General features: G+C 43.2%; 1 protein-coding gene across 5 annotated transcripts in view; it reads left to right on the top strand.

The window, feature by feature from the left end:
- WIPF2 (WAS/WASL interacting protein family member 2) overlaps positions 1 to 17,746 on the top strand; it is a 43,441-nt gene that overhangs the window by 22,839 nt on the left and 2,856 nt on the right. For 4 of the 5 annotated variants that reach the window (XM_032871563.1, XM_032871564.1, XM_032871560.1 and 1 more), the window contains 5 exons: positions 1,788 to 1,919; positions 8,626 to 8,758; positions 9,473 to 9,589; positions 9,943 to 10,599; positions 17,343 to 17,552. In XM_032871563.1, the coding sequence (XP_032727454.1) occupies positions 1,857 to 1,919; positions 8,626 to 8,758; positions 9,473 to 9,589; positions 9,943 to 10,599; positions 17,343 to 17,552 (1,180 nt within the window). In that variant the 5' untranslated portion in view covers positions 1,788 to 1,856. The remainder of the gene's footprint in view (positions 1 to 1,787; positions 1,920 to 8,625; positions 8,759 to 9,472; positions 9,590 to 9,942; positions 10,600 to 17,342; positions 17,553 to 17,746) is intronic. The other variant, XM_032871565.1, reaches the window with a different exon arrangement.

Consider the following 17,746-nt stretch of genomic DNA (forward strand, 5'->3'; position numbering starts at 1 on the left):
TGACAGGAGGACAGCTATAGTTTTTTTGTTTGTTTGGTTGCGTGATTTTTTTTGTGGCCTGATAAGTAGCTAAATTCTCACATGGTATTTATGCTCTGATCAGATTCCAAGAATGTGACTATACTAGGAGTCAGTAAACTATGGCCCACCAGTCAGATCTGGTCCATGGTTTGTTTTTATAATGCCCATGAACTATGAATGTTTTACATTTTTAAAATGTAAAAATGTAGTTTTAAAATGTAAAAGTCCAGAGAATGAGAAGACGGGCCATGTAGTGGGAGAAGATATTTGCAAAAGACATAGCTGATAAAGGATTGGTATCCAAAACAGACAAAGAATTCTTAAAACTCAACAACAAGAAAACAGTCATATTGAAAACTGCAAAAGACCTAAACAGACACCTCACTGAAGAAAATATACAGATGGGAAGTAAGCATATGAAAAGAAGTTCAACTTCATATGTCATCAGAGAATTGAAAAATTAAAACAGTGAGATTGCACTACTACAGACCTACTAGAATGGTCAAATTCTACCACACTGACAACACCAATGCTGGCAAGGATGTGCAGCAGCAAGAACTCTCCTTCATTGCTGGTGGGAATGCAGAACCTTACAACCACTTGGAAGACAGTTTGGCTTATTTTATATACAGTGTAACTCTTACCATAGGATCTGGCAGTCACAATCAGTGGTACTTACTCAGATGAGCCAAAATTTATGTTCCCACAAAAACCTGCACAGGAGTATTTTTAACAGCATTATTCATAATTGTTAAAACTTGGAAGTAACCAAGATGTCCTTCAGTAGGTGAATGGATAAATAAACTGTTGTACCTCCAGACAATGGAATATTACTCAGCACTAAAATGAAAGGAGCTGTCAAGCCACGAAAAGGCATGGAGGAAACTTAAACGTGTCCTACTCATTGAAAGAAACCAATCTGAAAAAGGCTGCATATTATATGATTCCAACCATGCGACATTCTGGAAAAGAGGAAACTGGGGACAGTAAAAAGGATCAGAGGGGAAAGGAGGGATAAATAGGCAGAGCATAGATATTTTAGGGCAGTGAAGCTATTCTGTATGACGCTACAACATGTAGTTGTCCAAACATACAAAATAGAGGTTGGCAAGAGTAAGCCCTAATGTAAACTATGGACTTTGGGTGGTAATGAGGTAGCGATTGTATCAAATGTCCAACCGCAGGATGTAGATAGTGGGAGAGGCTGTGTATGTGTGTGTGCAGGGGCAACAGGAGTACATATGGGTTATCTTTTTGCACTTTTCTGCTAAGTTTTGCTGTGAACCTGAAACTACTTTCAAAAATAAAGCTTATTCTTTGATTTATTCTTTGATTTGTTTTGACATTTTCAAAATAGTTTTTGAAAATGTCAAAACAAATCAAAGATTAAAATGTGACAGAGACTGTATATGGCCTGTAAAGCCTAAAATACTATTTTTTTTAGGAGGGAGGGAGAGGCGCAGAGGGAGAGAGAGAGAACCTTAAGCAGGCTCCACACCCAGCGCAGAGTCTGATGTGGGGCTCGATCTCACAACCCTGAGTTCATGACCTGAGCCAAAAATCCAGAGTCAGACTGAGCCCCTCTGGTGCCCCAGTATTAATATTTATTATCTGGTCATTTACCAAAAAAGTTCATCAAGCCCTGGACTACTATCACAGAGGAACTAGGGGATGAGTTTCTCCTTCATGTCATGCCCAGTCTTCTAATTTTCCTGGGTGTCTCTAATGGCAGAGTTGTCCTCATTGAATTTCCATTTCATTTGCAGGTATATGAGTGACCTAAAGCTGCAAAGTAAAACGGAAAGAAAGCAGTGCCAACTGCGAGCAGGGCAAGGATGCCAATTCCTCCACCCCCTCCACCGCCCCCTGGTCCTCCTCCGCCTCCCACTTTTAATCAGGTAGGTAGTCTTCGCACCTGGGTATCTCAAAACCTTAATGGATAGGGCTTCATGGTGTAAGACGTACTGTACTCAAAGATACGTGGTGTAGAAACAGAATAAGTAAAGTCTCTCTTCATTAACTAGTTCTGATTTCTGAGAGGTACTCCTGGGACTTTAATGGCTTATCTTGTTTTCTTGGTCTGGTTCAGTCTAAATGGAGCTTTGGTCAGGTTACATCAGAGTAGGAACTAGTCTTTTGCCCCTAAAACTGTTTGTTCTATAAAGGTCAGTACAGCATTTCTCTGGCATCATTGAGGAAAGGGACGGCAAATCCTAGTGGTTGTTTCTTGCTACTGTTTCATCTCCTTCTCGTCTCCTCCAAACCAGTTCATCCTAAAGCCAAGTCTGTGAAGTCTACCAGCCCATCAAAAAAAAGAGTTCCTGGAAAATACTATTAAGAAGACTTAAAGGTTTAATAATGGGAGGGAAAAGCAGTGTGGCTTCTGAACCAAGGTGGCAACCACTTTTACTGTATGTGGATTGTGATATCTGGTGTCACATGAGAAAGAAGCAACCTGGGTGCTTTATCGCTCTATTTTTTTTTTTTTAAGATTTTACTTCATTTTATTTTTATTTATTTATTTAAGATTTTATTTATTTATTTAAGATTTTATTTATTTGTTTTGAGAGAGAGCGTAGGGGGAGGGGCAGATGGAGGCAGAGAATCTTAAGCAGACTATGCTGTGAGCACAGAGCCTGACACAGGGCTCGGTCTCGTGACTCTGAGCCAAAATCGAGCTGGGCAATTAACTGACAGAGCCACCCACGGACCCCTTAAGATTTTATTTATTTATTTGTTTGTTTGTTTTTAAAGATTTTATTTATTTATTTGACAGAGAACGAGAGAAGGAACACAAGCAGGGGGAGTGGGAGAGGGAGAAGCATGCTCCCCTCTGAGCAAGGAGCCTGATGCTGGACTCAATCTCAGGACCCTGGGATCATGACCTGAGCCGAAGGCAGACGCTTAACAACTGAGCCACCCAGATGCCCCTTAAGATTTTATTTTTAAGTAGTCTCTACACCCAAGTGGGGCTTGAACTCACACCCCAAGATCAAGAGTTGCATGCTTTACTGACTGAACCAACCAGATGCCCCTGCTTTATTCAGTTTTGTAAAATTTAGAAGTGAAAGGAACTTTAGGGAATGAATACCTTGGTGGGGGGAGGGGGGCGGGGGGATTGTTATTTAACAGATGAGAAGTACTGCCTTAAAGAGGAAAAGCGACTTGCCTAGCTAATTTATTTTAGAAGTTCAGGTCTGCCAACTTGGTTTTTTCTCTAAGTTCCTGTTTTTAGACATTTTGTTTGAGGATATATATGAACCCCCTTTCTGGATGAAATTTTATATGGAAGCCCAATAAGTGCAGTAGATAAAAGCAGAGCTGCTTTGGTTATAGTGGGATTCAAGGACCCAAAATATATCCATGGATCTCTTCTGATGATGCCCTGTATCATGCTGTCTTAGTCATTTACTCAGTAGCCTTTTGTTGGGGCTTACTATCAGAGACTTGATTAGGCATAGAACTTAGAAAATCCAGATAATTTTACTCTAAACTTTAATATTTCTCAAGTCTTTCCCAACAAGCTTTATTTATATAATTAAAGAGAGGCAAAACATGCAGATAAGAAAAAGAAGCAAATAAAAATAATCTGTAGTATCATTGCCCAGAAATGAGACCGTTTTGGCCTTCAAAGGCTTCTGGTGCAATGGGCGAGATAGACAAGTCAACAGGGAAATTCCATGCTATGCATGGAAATATATGAGGGAATAAATGAGGCCACAAAGAAGCATGCCTCAGTATTGTCTGGAGGGAGTGAAGGCAGTCAGAGAAGTCTTCGAGCTGTGAAGTGATACTTGAGCAGAGTTTTAAACTATATGAGTAGTGTTTAGCCAGAAGGAGAAGAGGGAGGGCAGGCACTTGGTATTGAGGAAGTAGAATGAAAGGGTACTGATTTGTGGGAAAGCATACCCAGGATTGGATCATTGCTTGAGAGGCCTGGTGGGAGATGAAGCCAGAGGCAAAGGCTGAGGGTTTTGGCTTTTCCTCCAGACAGTGATGGGAAGGTAGTGTATTTTCAGCAGCAGGAGTCACCTGACAGGGTGTGTGTTAGAAAGGTCATCCTTCACAGTGTGGAAGTGGTTTGGGGTTGAGGCTGGAGGCAGGGAAGTCAAGACTCACAGGTAGAAGCCTGTTACAGCTGAAAATCTGAGAGTTTGCACTAAGGCCATAAGGATGGGAGAGAGGTCTACAAGAGACACTTAGAAAGTAAAATCTTACAGAGTTGGTGACTGATGCAAGGAAGAGGAAGGAGGTTGGAACAACTGTAGTTTGGGAGATTGAATGATGGTGCCATTTACAAAGCGAGGTTTGTGGAGGAGGATGTGAACTCAATTTTAGAGATGTTGAATAATGTTTTAATAATTTTCTCTTTGCAAAAGTAATATATTCAAGAAATTTATGAACTATGGTTGGGGCACCTGTCTGGCTCATTCTGTAGAGCATGGGACTCTTGATCTCAAAGTTGTGAGTTTGAGTCCCGCAGTGGGCATAGAATTTACTTTAAAAAAAAAAAAAAAAAGCTTTATGAACTGTGGATTAGCATAAAGGAGCCAATTATCTGTAATCCTGCCATTCATAATAGTTTTGTGTATATCCTTCAGCTCCCTTCTTCCTTTTTTTTTTTAAAGGTTTTATTTACTTAATTAATTTATTTATTTGACAGAGACACAGCAAGAGAGGGAACAGCAGGAGGAGTGGGAGAGGGAGAAGCAGGCTTCTGACTAAGCCAGGAGCCTGATGCAGGGCTCCATCCCAGGACCCTGAGATCATGACCTGAGCTGAAGGCAGATACTTCATGACGGAGCCACCCAGGCGCCCCTCCTCCTTCCTTCCTTTTATCTCCTACTTTTTATAAAAAGGAGGCTGTGCCATATGTACCTACTGATTTTTTTTCTCCCCCTCCCCCCACCACCAGCACTGCTATGTTATGAGTTCTAATCTGCTCTTAGTTGTTAATACATCGTGAATGGCTTCTTACATCATTTTTACTGTACTAAAAATGTGTCAGAGATTAGAGAATGCCAATAAAAATAGAAAATATTAAGCTATTAATAATTAATCTTTATTAATATTTTATGTTTTACATATTTATTATAGGAAAACTAGAAAATTCAAATAAATACAAAGAATTACTACCCAAGGGGCACTTGGGTGGCTCAGTAGTTAAGCATCTGTCTTCAGCTCAGGTCATGACCCCAGGGTCCTGCGATTGAGCCCTACATCAGGCTCCCTGCTCAGCAGGAGGACTGCTGCTCCCTCTCCCACTCCCCCTGCTTGTGTTTCCTCTCTTGCTATCTCTCTCTCTGTCAAATAAGTAAAATCTTTAAAAAAGAAAAAAAAAAGAATTATTACCCCAAATTAACTTTTGTTGATATTAGCATATATCCTTCTGGAAACATTTGGTATGTATGTACCTTTTTTTCTTTCAGTACAACTACTGCTTATTGAGCACCAGGCACTGTGCTAAGTTCTTGAAAAGTGTTGTTTCATTTAATTTTCAAAACTACCCTGTGAGATAGGTTCTGTTTTAATCTTGTTAAATGTTTTGTTTTGTAATTTTTTTTACTTGATTGTGTCAAACATTTGCTATCTAAAGACACTTAACTTACACATCTTTAAGAGCTTAACTGGCATTCCCTTCTGTGCTTATGCCATCAGTATTCCTTTTGATTGATCTTTTATATTATTTTTAGATAGTTTTATGCTATTAATAACATCTTTGTGTACTTTTCTAGTTGTTTTCTTAAAGTTAATTCCTAGATAGAATTCTTGTGTAGACTTTTTAAAGTTTGATACAAGGGACGCCTGGGTGGATCAGTCAGTTAAGCCATCAGTCAGTTAAACCATCTCTTGGTTTCAGCTCAGGTCATGATCTCAGGGTGGTGAGATCCAGCCCCGTGTCGGGCTCTGCATTTGGTGTGGAGCCTGCTTAAGATACCTTCTCTCACTATCCTTCTGCCCCTCCCCGGGGTCTCTCTCAAAAGAAAAAGAAAAGGTGGAAGGAGGAAAAGGGTGTTTGATACATAAACTTCTTTCTGGAAAGATCATACTATTTACCTTCCTCTGGATAATACAAAAGAGTACCTGTTCCCCTGAATCCTTATGACCACCATAAGATAGTTATGTATTCTACACATTTTTTTTGAGTATCCCCCGTGTGCTAGGCAGCATACAATTGTCAGTGGACCCTGCCTTCATGAAGCTAAGCAGTCTCCTGTTACAATTCCAACTTTAGCCAGTTTCATTGGTAAATAATGATACTGTGTTTTAGCCTACATTTTTAATTTTTTTTCCGTATTTGCTGGCTTGAGGATTTCTTTTACACAGTGTTTATATCCTTTGGTTATTATCCTGTAGATTTATAAGTCATCTTTATGTTAATGCTGTATAGAGTTAGGACACTGACTTTGTGTGTCAGATGATTTTTTTCCTTCTAGTTTGTCATCTGCTTATTATATTCCTAAGTAAATAACTTAAAATAAATAAGTCTTCTAGTCTTTCCCTATATTTTAGTTGTCATGTCCTTCCCCTTACCTGCTTTTTTCATTTGGTTACTTCTTTGGGTTTTTTTTTGTTTTGTTTTGTTTTTGTTTTTTTGATGTTTACATTTTATAACTCAACTAGAATTTGAGAGTAAGCTATAAGGTAGGATTTAACTTGTGTTTTCTCCACAACTTAGCCAGTTGTTATTGGTAGCTTATATTTAATGATCTGTGCCTTCTGCACTGCTGAAATACTTTTATTATTTCTTTCTCTTCTTTTTAAGATTTTTTTAATTTATTCATTTGAAAGGGAGAGAGAGAGAGAACTAGTGACAACATAGGCAGAGGGGAGGGTCGGAGGGAGAGGGAGAAGAAGACTCCCTATTGAGCAGGGAGCCTGACACAGGCCTTGATCCCAGGACCCCGGGATCATGACCTGAGGCAAAGGCAGATGCTTCACTGACTGAACCAGCCAAGTACCCTCACTTTTATTATTTCTTATATAGATGTAGGTTTGTTTATGAACTTTGTGTTTTGTTCATTTATCTAGCTGTCTGGCCCTGTGCTCCTGTTATAGTTGGTCCTAGCTTTTGTTGGTACTAGTTCCATTCTCTTAGTTTTTCTACTATACTTAATCTTCCAGATGGATTTTAAGATCATTTTTTAATGGTTTCCAAAAAATTCCACTGTGTGGTTAATTTAAAAACCTCTACATTTAAAAATTGTGTAAGGTACACGGTATGATGTGTTACATTTTCAGTACATGTGGGATATTCACTTTGAGATGTCCTGTAGACATTGGCACATAGGGGTGTGAAACCCAGGGCCAGGAGTGGCGACGAGATGTAAAGATTGGAGATACTTGGGTTTTTCAGCGGTATTCAAGCCCTGTGACTGGTTGAGCTTGCTCAGGGAGATTTAGATGGAGGCTGAGGATAGGCATTTAAGAGGTAGGTGGAGGGCGAAGAACTCAAAAAGAGATATGATGTTGGAAGAGACCATAGGGTAAGTGGGAAAGGCATGGGCTTTGACACAATCAGAACAGCTCTGCATTTACTAATCATGTGACATTAAGTTTTCTAAACCTCCATTTCCTCATCTTTGGAATGAGGGTAATATGGGTTATTTTCTTTTATTTTACTTTATTTTTAAAATATTTTTATTTACTTATTTATTTGAGAGAGAGTTTGTGCATACAAGCAGGAGGAGGCGCAGAGGAAGAGGGACAAGCGGACTCCACACTGAGTGTGGAGCATGCCATGGGGCTTGATCTCACAACCCCGAGATCATGACCTGAGCTGAAACCAGGACTCGGACATCTAAGCCACTGAGCCACTCAGGCGCCCCAATATGGTCTACTTTGTAACATTGTTCAGGAGATAATAGGGAAGCAATGAGGTCTGTTAGTTGAGATAAGGTAGGCATTTTAGAGTCAACTGTCTGGGTTGGGATCCTTGCTTTACTGTTTACTGGGTGCATGGCCTTAGGACACTGTTCAACTATTTGCACTTTCCAAATGGGTAATGATGATAATACCTCTTTCATAAAAATATTTCAAGATTTAAATGAGATAATGGAAGTAATATGCTTAGCCTGAGGCCTAGCAGGGACTCAGTCAGTGTTTGCCTTCACACATGTAAAGCTTCTACCACAGAAGCCCCGCACACAGGTACTCAGTAGCTATTAGTTAAGGCCCCCCCCCCCGCTTTTTTTTAAAGAGAGTCGGGGTGGGGGGGTGGGGAGTATGGGGAGGGAGAGAGAAAATCCCACGCAGGCTCCACGCCCAGGGCCCGATGTAGGGCTTGATCTCATGACCCAAAGATCATGATCTGAGTTGAAATCAAGAGTTGGACCTTTAACTGACTGAGCCAGGCAGTGCTCCAGTTAAGGCCTCCTTTCAGAAGCTGTGGACTAGGAGAGAGACCTGAACCCTTCACAAAAGGCACAACAAAAAAAGGATGAAGAAGAATGAGAGCACACATTGGTACTGATACTTGGTGTAGGATCTGATTAGGTTAGAGGGGCATTAATGAAATCCAGCTTGGTTTAAGGTATTAATCCCAAGCTCCTAGTAAAGGGAACTATTTAGGATGAATAGTTACCTTCTCCCCTTTTCCTCTAGGCAAACACAGAGCAGCCCAAGCTGAGTAGAGATGAACAGCGGAATCGAGGTGCCCTTTTACAGGACATCTGCAAAGGGACCAAGCTGAAGAAAGTGACCAACATTAATGATCGGAGTGCTCCCATCCTTGAGAGTGAGTCTAACCTTCATTTCTTAGTGAGCCACCAGGACTGACACGGAGACTTGGCTGGCCTGTCATTTTTATTGTTGGGCCTTGAGTGGGAAAATTTTTTCTTTAGGAAAGTTTTCTTTGAATACCTTAGAGGTTTCTTTTTGACCTTTGGGATGTATTCTCTGGGGGAAGATTCCCAACTCCTGCTGTAATTAGTGCTCTCATCAGAGCACATCCTTGGCTGTTCTCTGAGGAGACCATCATGTTACTAAACCTCTAAGCTGAAGCTAGTGAAGATTTTATAATTGCCACAAGTGTCCATTCTGTTAGGCCTCTGGAGAGTTTGCTCATACCTGGATCCCTAAGTACCTGGCCCCCTTACCGTCTGGGTTTTGGAGAGGAGAGCCCAGAGAACTCTGATGAAGTTGTCTTGATCCTGGTTTTCTCTTTGCATTTTTAAATAAGGGAAGTGTGGTTCCTTGTTGCTTTTGTTTTTTCTGTTTCATCACAGTGAAGGGTTTCATCTCCACGTGAAGATGTGGAGCTGAGAGGCCTAGCCTTTTCTTCCTTCCTTCCTTCCTTTTTTTTTTTTTTTTATTATTTTTTTTTAATGCAAAAGCAAGATTGGTATGTTTGGAAATTAAAGCCCAAGTAGAGGAAGGGTTTCTCCTCAGGATTGACTTGGTCACCAGCTCCCAGCACGTGAAGTGAAAACCCTAATGGTATGCTTTCCAGAACCGAAAGGAAACAGTGGTGGTTATGGCTCTGGAGCAGCTGCCCTGCAGCCCAAGGGAGGTCTCTTCCAAGGGGGAGTGCCGAAGCTCCGACCTGTGGGAGCCAAGGATGTTTCAGGTATCTGATCAGTACTTTCTTAGGCTATTTCTCAAGTGTGTTAATTTCGGACTAGTCCCAAGTGAGTCATCTAGGGTTAAGGTATGTGGTAGAGGTGGGAGGAAGGAGAAGTAGAAGCAGGGGAGGAGTTACAGAGCAGAATAAAGCCAAAGCTGAGGAATTAAGGAAAAATGTGTTCAACTTGTATCAGCAGTATTTGTCAGTGGGCCCTGAGCCTAAAACCAGATTAAAATCCAGAACTCTACAGGCATTTAACCTGCTACCATGCAGGTGACACTAAAAAGGCTGGGCGAAGTAGAGGTACTAACATGTATCTAGCTCTGTTGATTGAGTGCTGTCTGGTGTATTTGTAGAGAACCTAGCTGGTAAGCCAGCCCTACAAATCCCCAGTTCTCGAGCTGCTGCCCCAAGGCCACCAGTGTCTACAGCCAGCGGGCGCCCTCAAGATGATACAGACAGCAACCGAGCCTCACTCCCGGAACTGCCCCGGATGCAGAGACCCTCGTTACCGGACCTCTCTCGGCCTAATACCACCAGCAGTACAGGCATGAAGCACAGCTCCTCTGCCCCTCCTCCACCACCCCCGGGGCGGCGTGCCAACGCACCCCCAACACCTCTGCCTGTGCACAGCAGCAAAGCCCCAGCCTACAACAGAGAGAAACCCTTGCCGCCCACACCTGGACAAAGGCTGCACCCTGGTCGCGAGGGACCTCCTGCTCCACCCCCAGTCAAACCACCTCCTTCCCCTGTGAATATCAGGACGGGACCAAGTGGCCAGTCTCTGGCTCCTCCTCCTCCTCCTTACCGCCAGCCTCCTGGGGTTCCCAATGGACCCTCCAGTCCCACTAATGAGTCAGCCCCTGAGCTGCCACAGAGACACAATTCTTTGCATAGGAAGACACCAGGGCCTGTCAGAGGCCTAGCGCCTCCTCCACCCACCTCAGCCTCTCCGTCACTACAGAGTAATAGACCACCTCCCCCAGCCCGGGACCCTCCCAGTCGGGGAGCAGGTAAGTGCCTGGAAGCACCTTTTTTCCCTCTTAGAGAATTGAGTTTATCTTCTCAGCCTTTTTTCCAAAGCCTGCCTTCAGCAATTGAAGAGAAGAATTCACTTACTCATTCAGCAGGTTTACTGATTGCCTTTTTGTGTGTCACACTCTGTTTTTAGGGAAACAGCAATCAATAGAAAAGACAGAAAGGTCCTGTTCTTTGGACAGTCAAGCAAATAATGCAGATGTAGGTATAGATATATAGATAAAGACATAGTATGTAGATGCTTTAGAGAAATCCAGAGCAGAGGAGAGGAACAGGATATACAGGGGTGTGGAGGGTGGTCGTGGTATTTTCTGTTGCAGGGGTGGGGTGAGAGGAGGGTTAGGGAAGGCCTGACTGATAAGGTAACAATCAGGGAAGACCTGAAGAGAGTGTCCGAGTGGGCTAAGTAGTAATCTGGGAGAACAGCTATTGTAGACATTGGGAACAGCAAATACAAAAGCCCTGAGACTGGGGACAGCAGGACTGGAATGAGTGAGGGGGGAAGAGTGGCAGGAAATGGAAGTCAGGAAGCTAGATTTCCACAGGAGAACACTGTAGGACTTTGTCAAGATTGGCATTTACTTAGATGCTGAGCCACTGGAGGCATTGAAAGAAACTTTGCGTAGCTCTTTAAAGGATGACAAACTTGGGGTGCCTGGGTGGCTCAGTCAGTTAAGCATCTGCGTTTGGCTCAGGTCATGATCCCAGGGTCCTGGGATCGAGCCCCACTGGACTCCCTCTCCCTCTGCTGCTCCCCCTGCTTGTACTCTCTCTCTCTGTCAAATAAATAAGATCTTTAAAAAAAAAAAAAAGGATGACAAACTCCTATGTTGAAAACAGACTGCACAGGGACAGAGGTGGCAAGGGAGACCGCTTAGGAGGCTGTTGCAGTCAACCAAGGAAATATGTAGGACCGCAGCAGGTTTGGGGAAAGAAGACAGGTGTTTGCTTTGAAACAAGTCAAGTTTGACATACCTGTTAGCCAAACACCAATTCATTATTTTCTTTTGGATGTCTGTCAGACCCTGAAGTTGAGGAGAAAAGTCTGGGCTAGAGAAATTTGATACTGAAGACCGTATGCTGGATGAGCTCACCTAGGGAGTGAAGAGGATGAGGCCTTTATATTAGAGCTCAGAGAAATGGAGAGTAGCAAGCAGGGGAAGCTAAGAGCCCCTAGTGAGGAAGAAAGAAAATAAGAGGATGCTGGAAGGATGCCAAGATCAAGTGATCAGCTGTCTCCAAGACTGAAAACTGAGAATGACAGTGATCTTAGCAACATGGAGTCCTTTAGGGGAACCCCCAAACAACATGATATCCTTTTGGTAGTTTCAGTGGAGTGGTGGAGGATGAGGGTGAAAGTCTAATGACATGTGGTTGGGAACTTGGGGATAGGAGGAGAGGAATTGGAGATAGCAATGTAGAAGTCTCTGAGTTTACTTAAAGGGGAGCGGGGGTGGGGGTGCAGATAAATGGAATGGGTGCTGCAGGAGAATGTGGGATTGAGGGTTGGGATCCCTCCTCTCCAAGATGGGAGATATTTCAGCATCTCTTTGTACACTGAGGAAATGATACAATATAAAGGGGGGGAAATTGCCTGAGTTATATTCCCTAGAAGGCTAAAAGGAATGGAATATTATTCCTAGGTAAGGGGTTGACCTTAGATAAGAAGAGAGGTAATTCTTCCATGGTAACAGGAAGGAAGGCAGAGTGCATAGGCATAGGTGCATGTGGGTGGGTGGGCATAGTGGTAGGAGCATGTGCAAAGTTTCTTCGTTTTTTTTTCTTTTTCTTTTCTTTCCCCTCCCTCCCTCCCTCCCTCCCTTCCTTCTTTCCTTCCCTCCTTCCTTCCTTGCTATATTTATTCATTTGAGACAGAGAGAGAGAGAGAACAAGCAGGGAGGGAAGGGCAGAGGGAGAAGCAGGGTCCCTGCTGAACAGGGAGGCTGGACATGGGGCTCTATCCTAGGACCCTGGGATCATGACCTGAGCCAAAGGCAGGTGCTTAACCAACTGAGCCACCCAGGCGCCTCTTCTGGTTTGTTCCTTATTGGTGAAATAGAAAGCAAGGACATCTGTTAATGAGGGGAGGAAAGGAGAGGGGCATGAAGTGGTCCTTTGGGAGTGTGGGAGAGTGAAGAGGGTGTGGAGGTGTGCTGGGCTAACCAACAGCATGAAAGGCCCACTCAGGATTAGGATCCGTATGTTCAAAGTGAGATTCGCGCAGTGTGTGTTCTATATGTGTCTGTTTGCAGGTACTGCAATGTATGTATGTTTGCCGGGTGCTGAGTAGGGACAGCATGGTATTTAACCAGGGTTTACCTTTTTTAGACAAGTGGGTCACTAAGGGAGAGTGGGGCAGGGGTGCTAAGGGTGTAGGTCAGGGAGTGATTGTAACAGTGGACCATGAGCCTAAACTGAGTGAAGAGGGGAATAAGGAGAAGTAAAAAGTAGAAGTAAAAAGTAGAAAAAGTAGAAGAGGTTGTGTAATCTTTACAAAATAGCATGACTGAAGGTAGAGAGTTAGGGAGACCATGAAGCTCTCTGGAACCTTCTTAGACCCAGGAATTTTGGCTCTCATGGCCTCTTGTATCATTGCCACATCCTCTACAAATGGCTTTTGAGCTTTTAAACAGTCCTTGCAGGTTTGAATCATTAAGAAATTAAGTCAGTAGGAAGCACATGTTGAAAGCCCATTAACCTGCGCTGCTGCTTGGTGAAGTACTTGGGGGTTTGTGTTCTAGGAGCTGGCAGTCCAGCATACGGCAGTCGTCAGGTGACCTGGTACTTTTCCTGAGCCCTTGTCTCCCTGGCTTTAGCCATAAGAACCCTAGTCCTGAGGTGGCCTTTGCTTCTGTAAAGTTTAGGTTAAAAATTATTTAACTTAGGGATTTTTTTTTTAAGATTTTATTTATTCATTTGTCAGAGCAAGAGCACAAGCAGGGGGAGTGGCAGACAGAGGGAGAAGCAGGCTCCCTACTAAGGAAAGAGACCAATGCTGGGCTTGATCCCAGGACTCCAGGATCATAACCTGAACCAAAGGCAGACACTTAACCAACTGAGCCACCCAGGCAACCCAAGGATTTTTTTTTTAAAGACTCATTATCAAAACAGAACCCATATCTTTCTAACCCTATCCAAGGAATAGAGTGGGGGGAAAATGTAATTTCTGTGGGTTTAACTGAGTAGTTTTATTTATTTATTTATTTGACAGAGATCACAAGTAGGCAGATAGAGAAGGGGAATCAGGCTCCCCTCCGAGCAGAGAGCCCGATGTGGGGCTCCATCCCAGGACCCTGGGATCATGACCTGAGCCAAAGGCAGAGGCTTAACCCACTGAGCCATCCAGGCACCCCTATTTTTCTTTAATTAAATAATTTATTATTATTATTATTATTATTTTAAACTAAGCTATAGGCCTAATATGGGGCTTGTGAGTAGCAGCAGTTCTTAGAGTGATAGCACTGAGAGAAAACTGAGATATTTTAAGCAGAGATCTTGTCAGTATTGGCTCTCTGACTTTGGGCATATAGCTCTGATTCTCTGAGTTTCCCTCATGTGTTCGTAGAACCTTCAGTTGTGACTGTAAATAAAAGTATGTATGAAAGTGCTTTGTAAACTGTAGTATGCTGATAACTGTTAGTGGTTTTATGCAAAGGTTTCCATGTAGTTCGTGGATTATCTCTTATTAAACCATATTATAGGGGCGCCTGGGTGGCTCAGTGGGTTAAAGCCTCTGCCTTTGGCTCAGGTCATGATCCCAGGGTTCATAAATAAATAAATAAATAAATAAAATAAAATAAAAAAAAACCAGAAACCATATTGTAACAATATTACATGATAATACACTTTTGTTTCTATATTAATTATTTATATTTGAAAAAGTGTGGAGTCCTTTTGTCTTCCCAGGGTGCTTAGGGATCAATTTTATTGGTACATAGGGTTTCTGAATTTTTTCTTTGCAGAGTAAAAAACACTATTTTTAAGAGTTTTTTTTTTTTTTTTTTTTTTTAAAGAATTGATACCATCATGCTCAAAATTGGGTTTACCTAGGTTTACAAAAGGTGATCTCCCACCCCAGGTTTCTTTTACAAACTGCTTCTTTCTTATGGTCCTTGGGTTCCAGCTCTGTCACCTGAAACGGTCTTAAAACTATATGTGACAAAGAGCCCAGAAACTTACTGGAGATGGCAGAACCTTGGGACAAGCATCCCTGGGGGAGGGCCATGAAGGAGCAAGCAGGTTGCTCTTGGTCCTGCTCTGTTTGGCCAGTCTGGTTTGGCTCTAATCACTGCCACCTGTCCAGTGTCTAGCTGGTATCCTTTTGAGCCTAGCTAACCGTGGCTGTCTTATACTCCCTGGCCCTCCCCTAGAATACAGACTCTCAGGGTCCTGAGAAATCTGGGTTTTAGGGAAATATTTTGAAGGTGACCTGAAAGAGCTTTGGTTTGGGCAAATTTGGGATGAAATCAAGGTTTGGAGATCTGTGAAGTTACTGCTTCCAGTAACACCTGTTCATACTTTAAACCTTGAAAAGAGTGAAGGAGACATTCAGAGTTCATCTTAGGGGAACCAAAAACTAACATTTACTGGGCCTACAGTGCTGGTCCCCTTGTCTACATAAATCATCCCATTACTGTTTGATTCATAACTGTGGTCACTCTACAGAAATTCCAGCAGTAATTTAGGAGGGATAAGAAGATACACTCTTGGGGGCCTGGGTGGCTCAGTTGGTTAGGCAACTGCCTTTGGCTCAGGTCATGATCCAGAGTCTTGGGATCAAGTCCCACATTGGGCTTCCAGCTCCACCGTGAGTCTGCTTCTCCCTCTGACTTTCTCTCCTCTCATGCTCTCTCTCCCTCTCTCTCTCTCCTATAAATGAATAAAACCTTAAAAAAAAAAAAAAAGATACACTCTTGGGCACCTCGCTGGCTCATTCAGTAGAGCATGTGACTCTTAATGTCAGGGTCATGGATTCAAGCCCCACGATGGGTGTAGAGTGTACTTATAAAAAGAAGAAGGTGATAGATGATGCACCCTTTATCACTAAACCAGTGTTGTCTGTTAAGCCAAGTAGTCTCTCCTGTATTATTTGGGAAACAGCTACTTATGGGACGTGGCAGTACTTCTGTCTGTGGGTTATACATTTGGGGGGAAGTTAATATAGTACTTGGGATAGTTATGAAAAGCAGTGTGGGCATAGTAGAAAGAGCAGATGTGTGCTGAGTCTGTTAGATCTGTGACCTCATATAAACAACCTGAGTCCCAGTTTCCTCATTTGTGAAGTGGGGATAATACCACATACTGTTTGCGATCTCTGTCAAATAAATAAATAAAATCTTTAAAATAATAAAAGAGAAATGAGATGTGAACATCATATAATATTTATGGGTCTATCTGGTTAGAAACTGCGTTTGGAGGCATTTCCCAAAGAGGCATTCCCAGTTTTGTTTTGTTTTGTTTTTAAAGATTTTATTTATTTATTTGACAGAGAGCAAGCACAGAGGAAATGGCAGAGGGAGAGGAAGAAGCAGGCTCCCGTTGAGCACAGAGCCCGATGTGGGGCTCGATTCCAGGACCCCGGGACCATGACCTGAGCTGAAGGCAGAGACCTAACCCTCTGAGCCACCCAGGCAACCCCTTTCCCAGTTTTTTTTGAGCAATGAGCCTATCATTGGAGATAATGCAACTTCTGCAGATGAACCTACTGTACATATTTTGAGAATCACTCATTTTAGTCTGTACTACTGCATGCTAGAATAAGTGACACAGCCTCTAAATGTTGTTGGAGAACAAAAAAGGAGGGAATTAGAAGAGAGTGCATTGCTTTAGGAAAGCCTGGAAAAGATGGGCTTGAGTCGAATCTTAAAGGAGAGGTAGGGCTTGGTAGTAAGTGAAGAGGGATGGCATTTCCGCGTCTTTTGGGGGAGTCACAAGAGCAAAGCATATATGGTTTAGTTTAATCAGCACATGATTGTGTGCCTGCTGTCTGCTGTATATTTGGCTGAGCTTGGGAAGTCGGATGAGTGGACACTGCCCTGACTTAGTGTGCTGGGGAAGAGGCACATAACATGAAAAATTATGATACAATATGATAGTGTGGTAGAGAGATACAGGGGCGACAGTGGGATTCTCAGCCTAGGGAATCAAGCAAGGAAGAGGGGAAGGTGAGATCAGGCTGCCTGGCATGGTAAATTGCTGTGTAAGAAAGGAGGATGATGGGGTGTGGCGCAGTTGGGGTAGAAGCCAAGGATTTGAAACTTCATGATAAAGGAAATGCAAAGCCCTTGGAAGAGTTTGAGCAAGTATTTTGGAGGAGATTAGTGAGTTGGTATGCAGAATGGATTGGAATGGCACGAGATGAGAGAGAACATTTGGGAAGCTTTGTGCAGTAGAACAGGCTAAATATGAGAAAGCTTGAATTAGGATTGTGGAGGAAGGCAGGGAAAAGATCAAGAGCAGGCAGAATTCTTGATTGACTTGTCACAGAAAATGAAAAGGGTCACACATTTATTCTGGACTTTGGGATCTAGAAGAATGTTCCCGCTATTGAATAGGAGTGAGAGGAGGGTGAATTTGGATACCTGACATGCTGCCCAGAGGCTCCCGGAGCCCGGCTCCTTGGGAAGACGCCAAGGCACTCCTAGTATACGTCTCTCAAATTCCCCCACCCCTCACCATCTCTGTATCTCAGCCTAACTGCTTTGGATTTTCCTTGCAGCTCCTCCACCCCCGCCACCCATGATCCGAAATGGTGCCAGGGATGCTCCCCCTCCCCCACCACCGTACCGAATGCATGGGTCAGAACCCTTGAGCCGAGGAAAGCCCCCACCTCCTCCCTCAAGGACGCCAGCTGGGCCACCCCCTCCTCCTCCACCACCCCTGAGGAATGGCCACAGAGATTCTATTACCACTGTCCGATCTTTCTTGGGTGAGTAATAGCTGGGTAACAGTAATCGCTGTTTCAGTCTCATAGTTCCTGTGGTGACTTCACTAATTCCAGTGGCCACTCTAGAGCGGGAATGGTCACTAGGTATCCTTTGTTCACAACAGTTCCTCTCCTCACTGCCCCTCAGACTTCTGGGTCCCCTCCATTGACTTCCCTTGCCTTATATGAATTCTAGG

The sequence above is a fragment of the Lontra canadensis genome, unplaced genomic scaffold, assembly GCF_010015895.1.
Source record: "Lontra canadensis isolate GAN:19392208 unplaced genomic scaffold, GSC_riverotter_1.0 scaffold43, whole genome shotgun sequence".
NCBI classification, from domain to species: Eukaryota; Metazoa; Chordata; class Mammalia; order Carnivora; family Mustelidae; genus Lontra; species Lontra canadensis.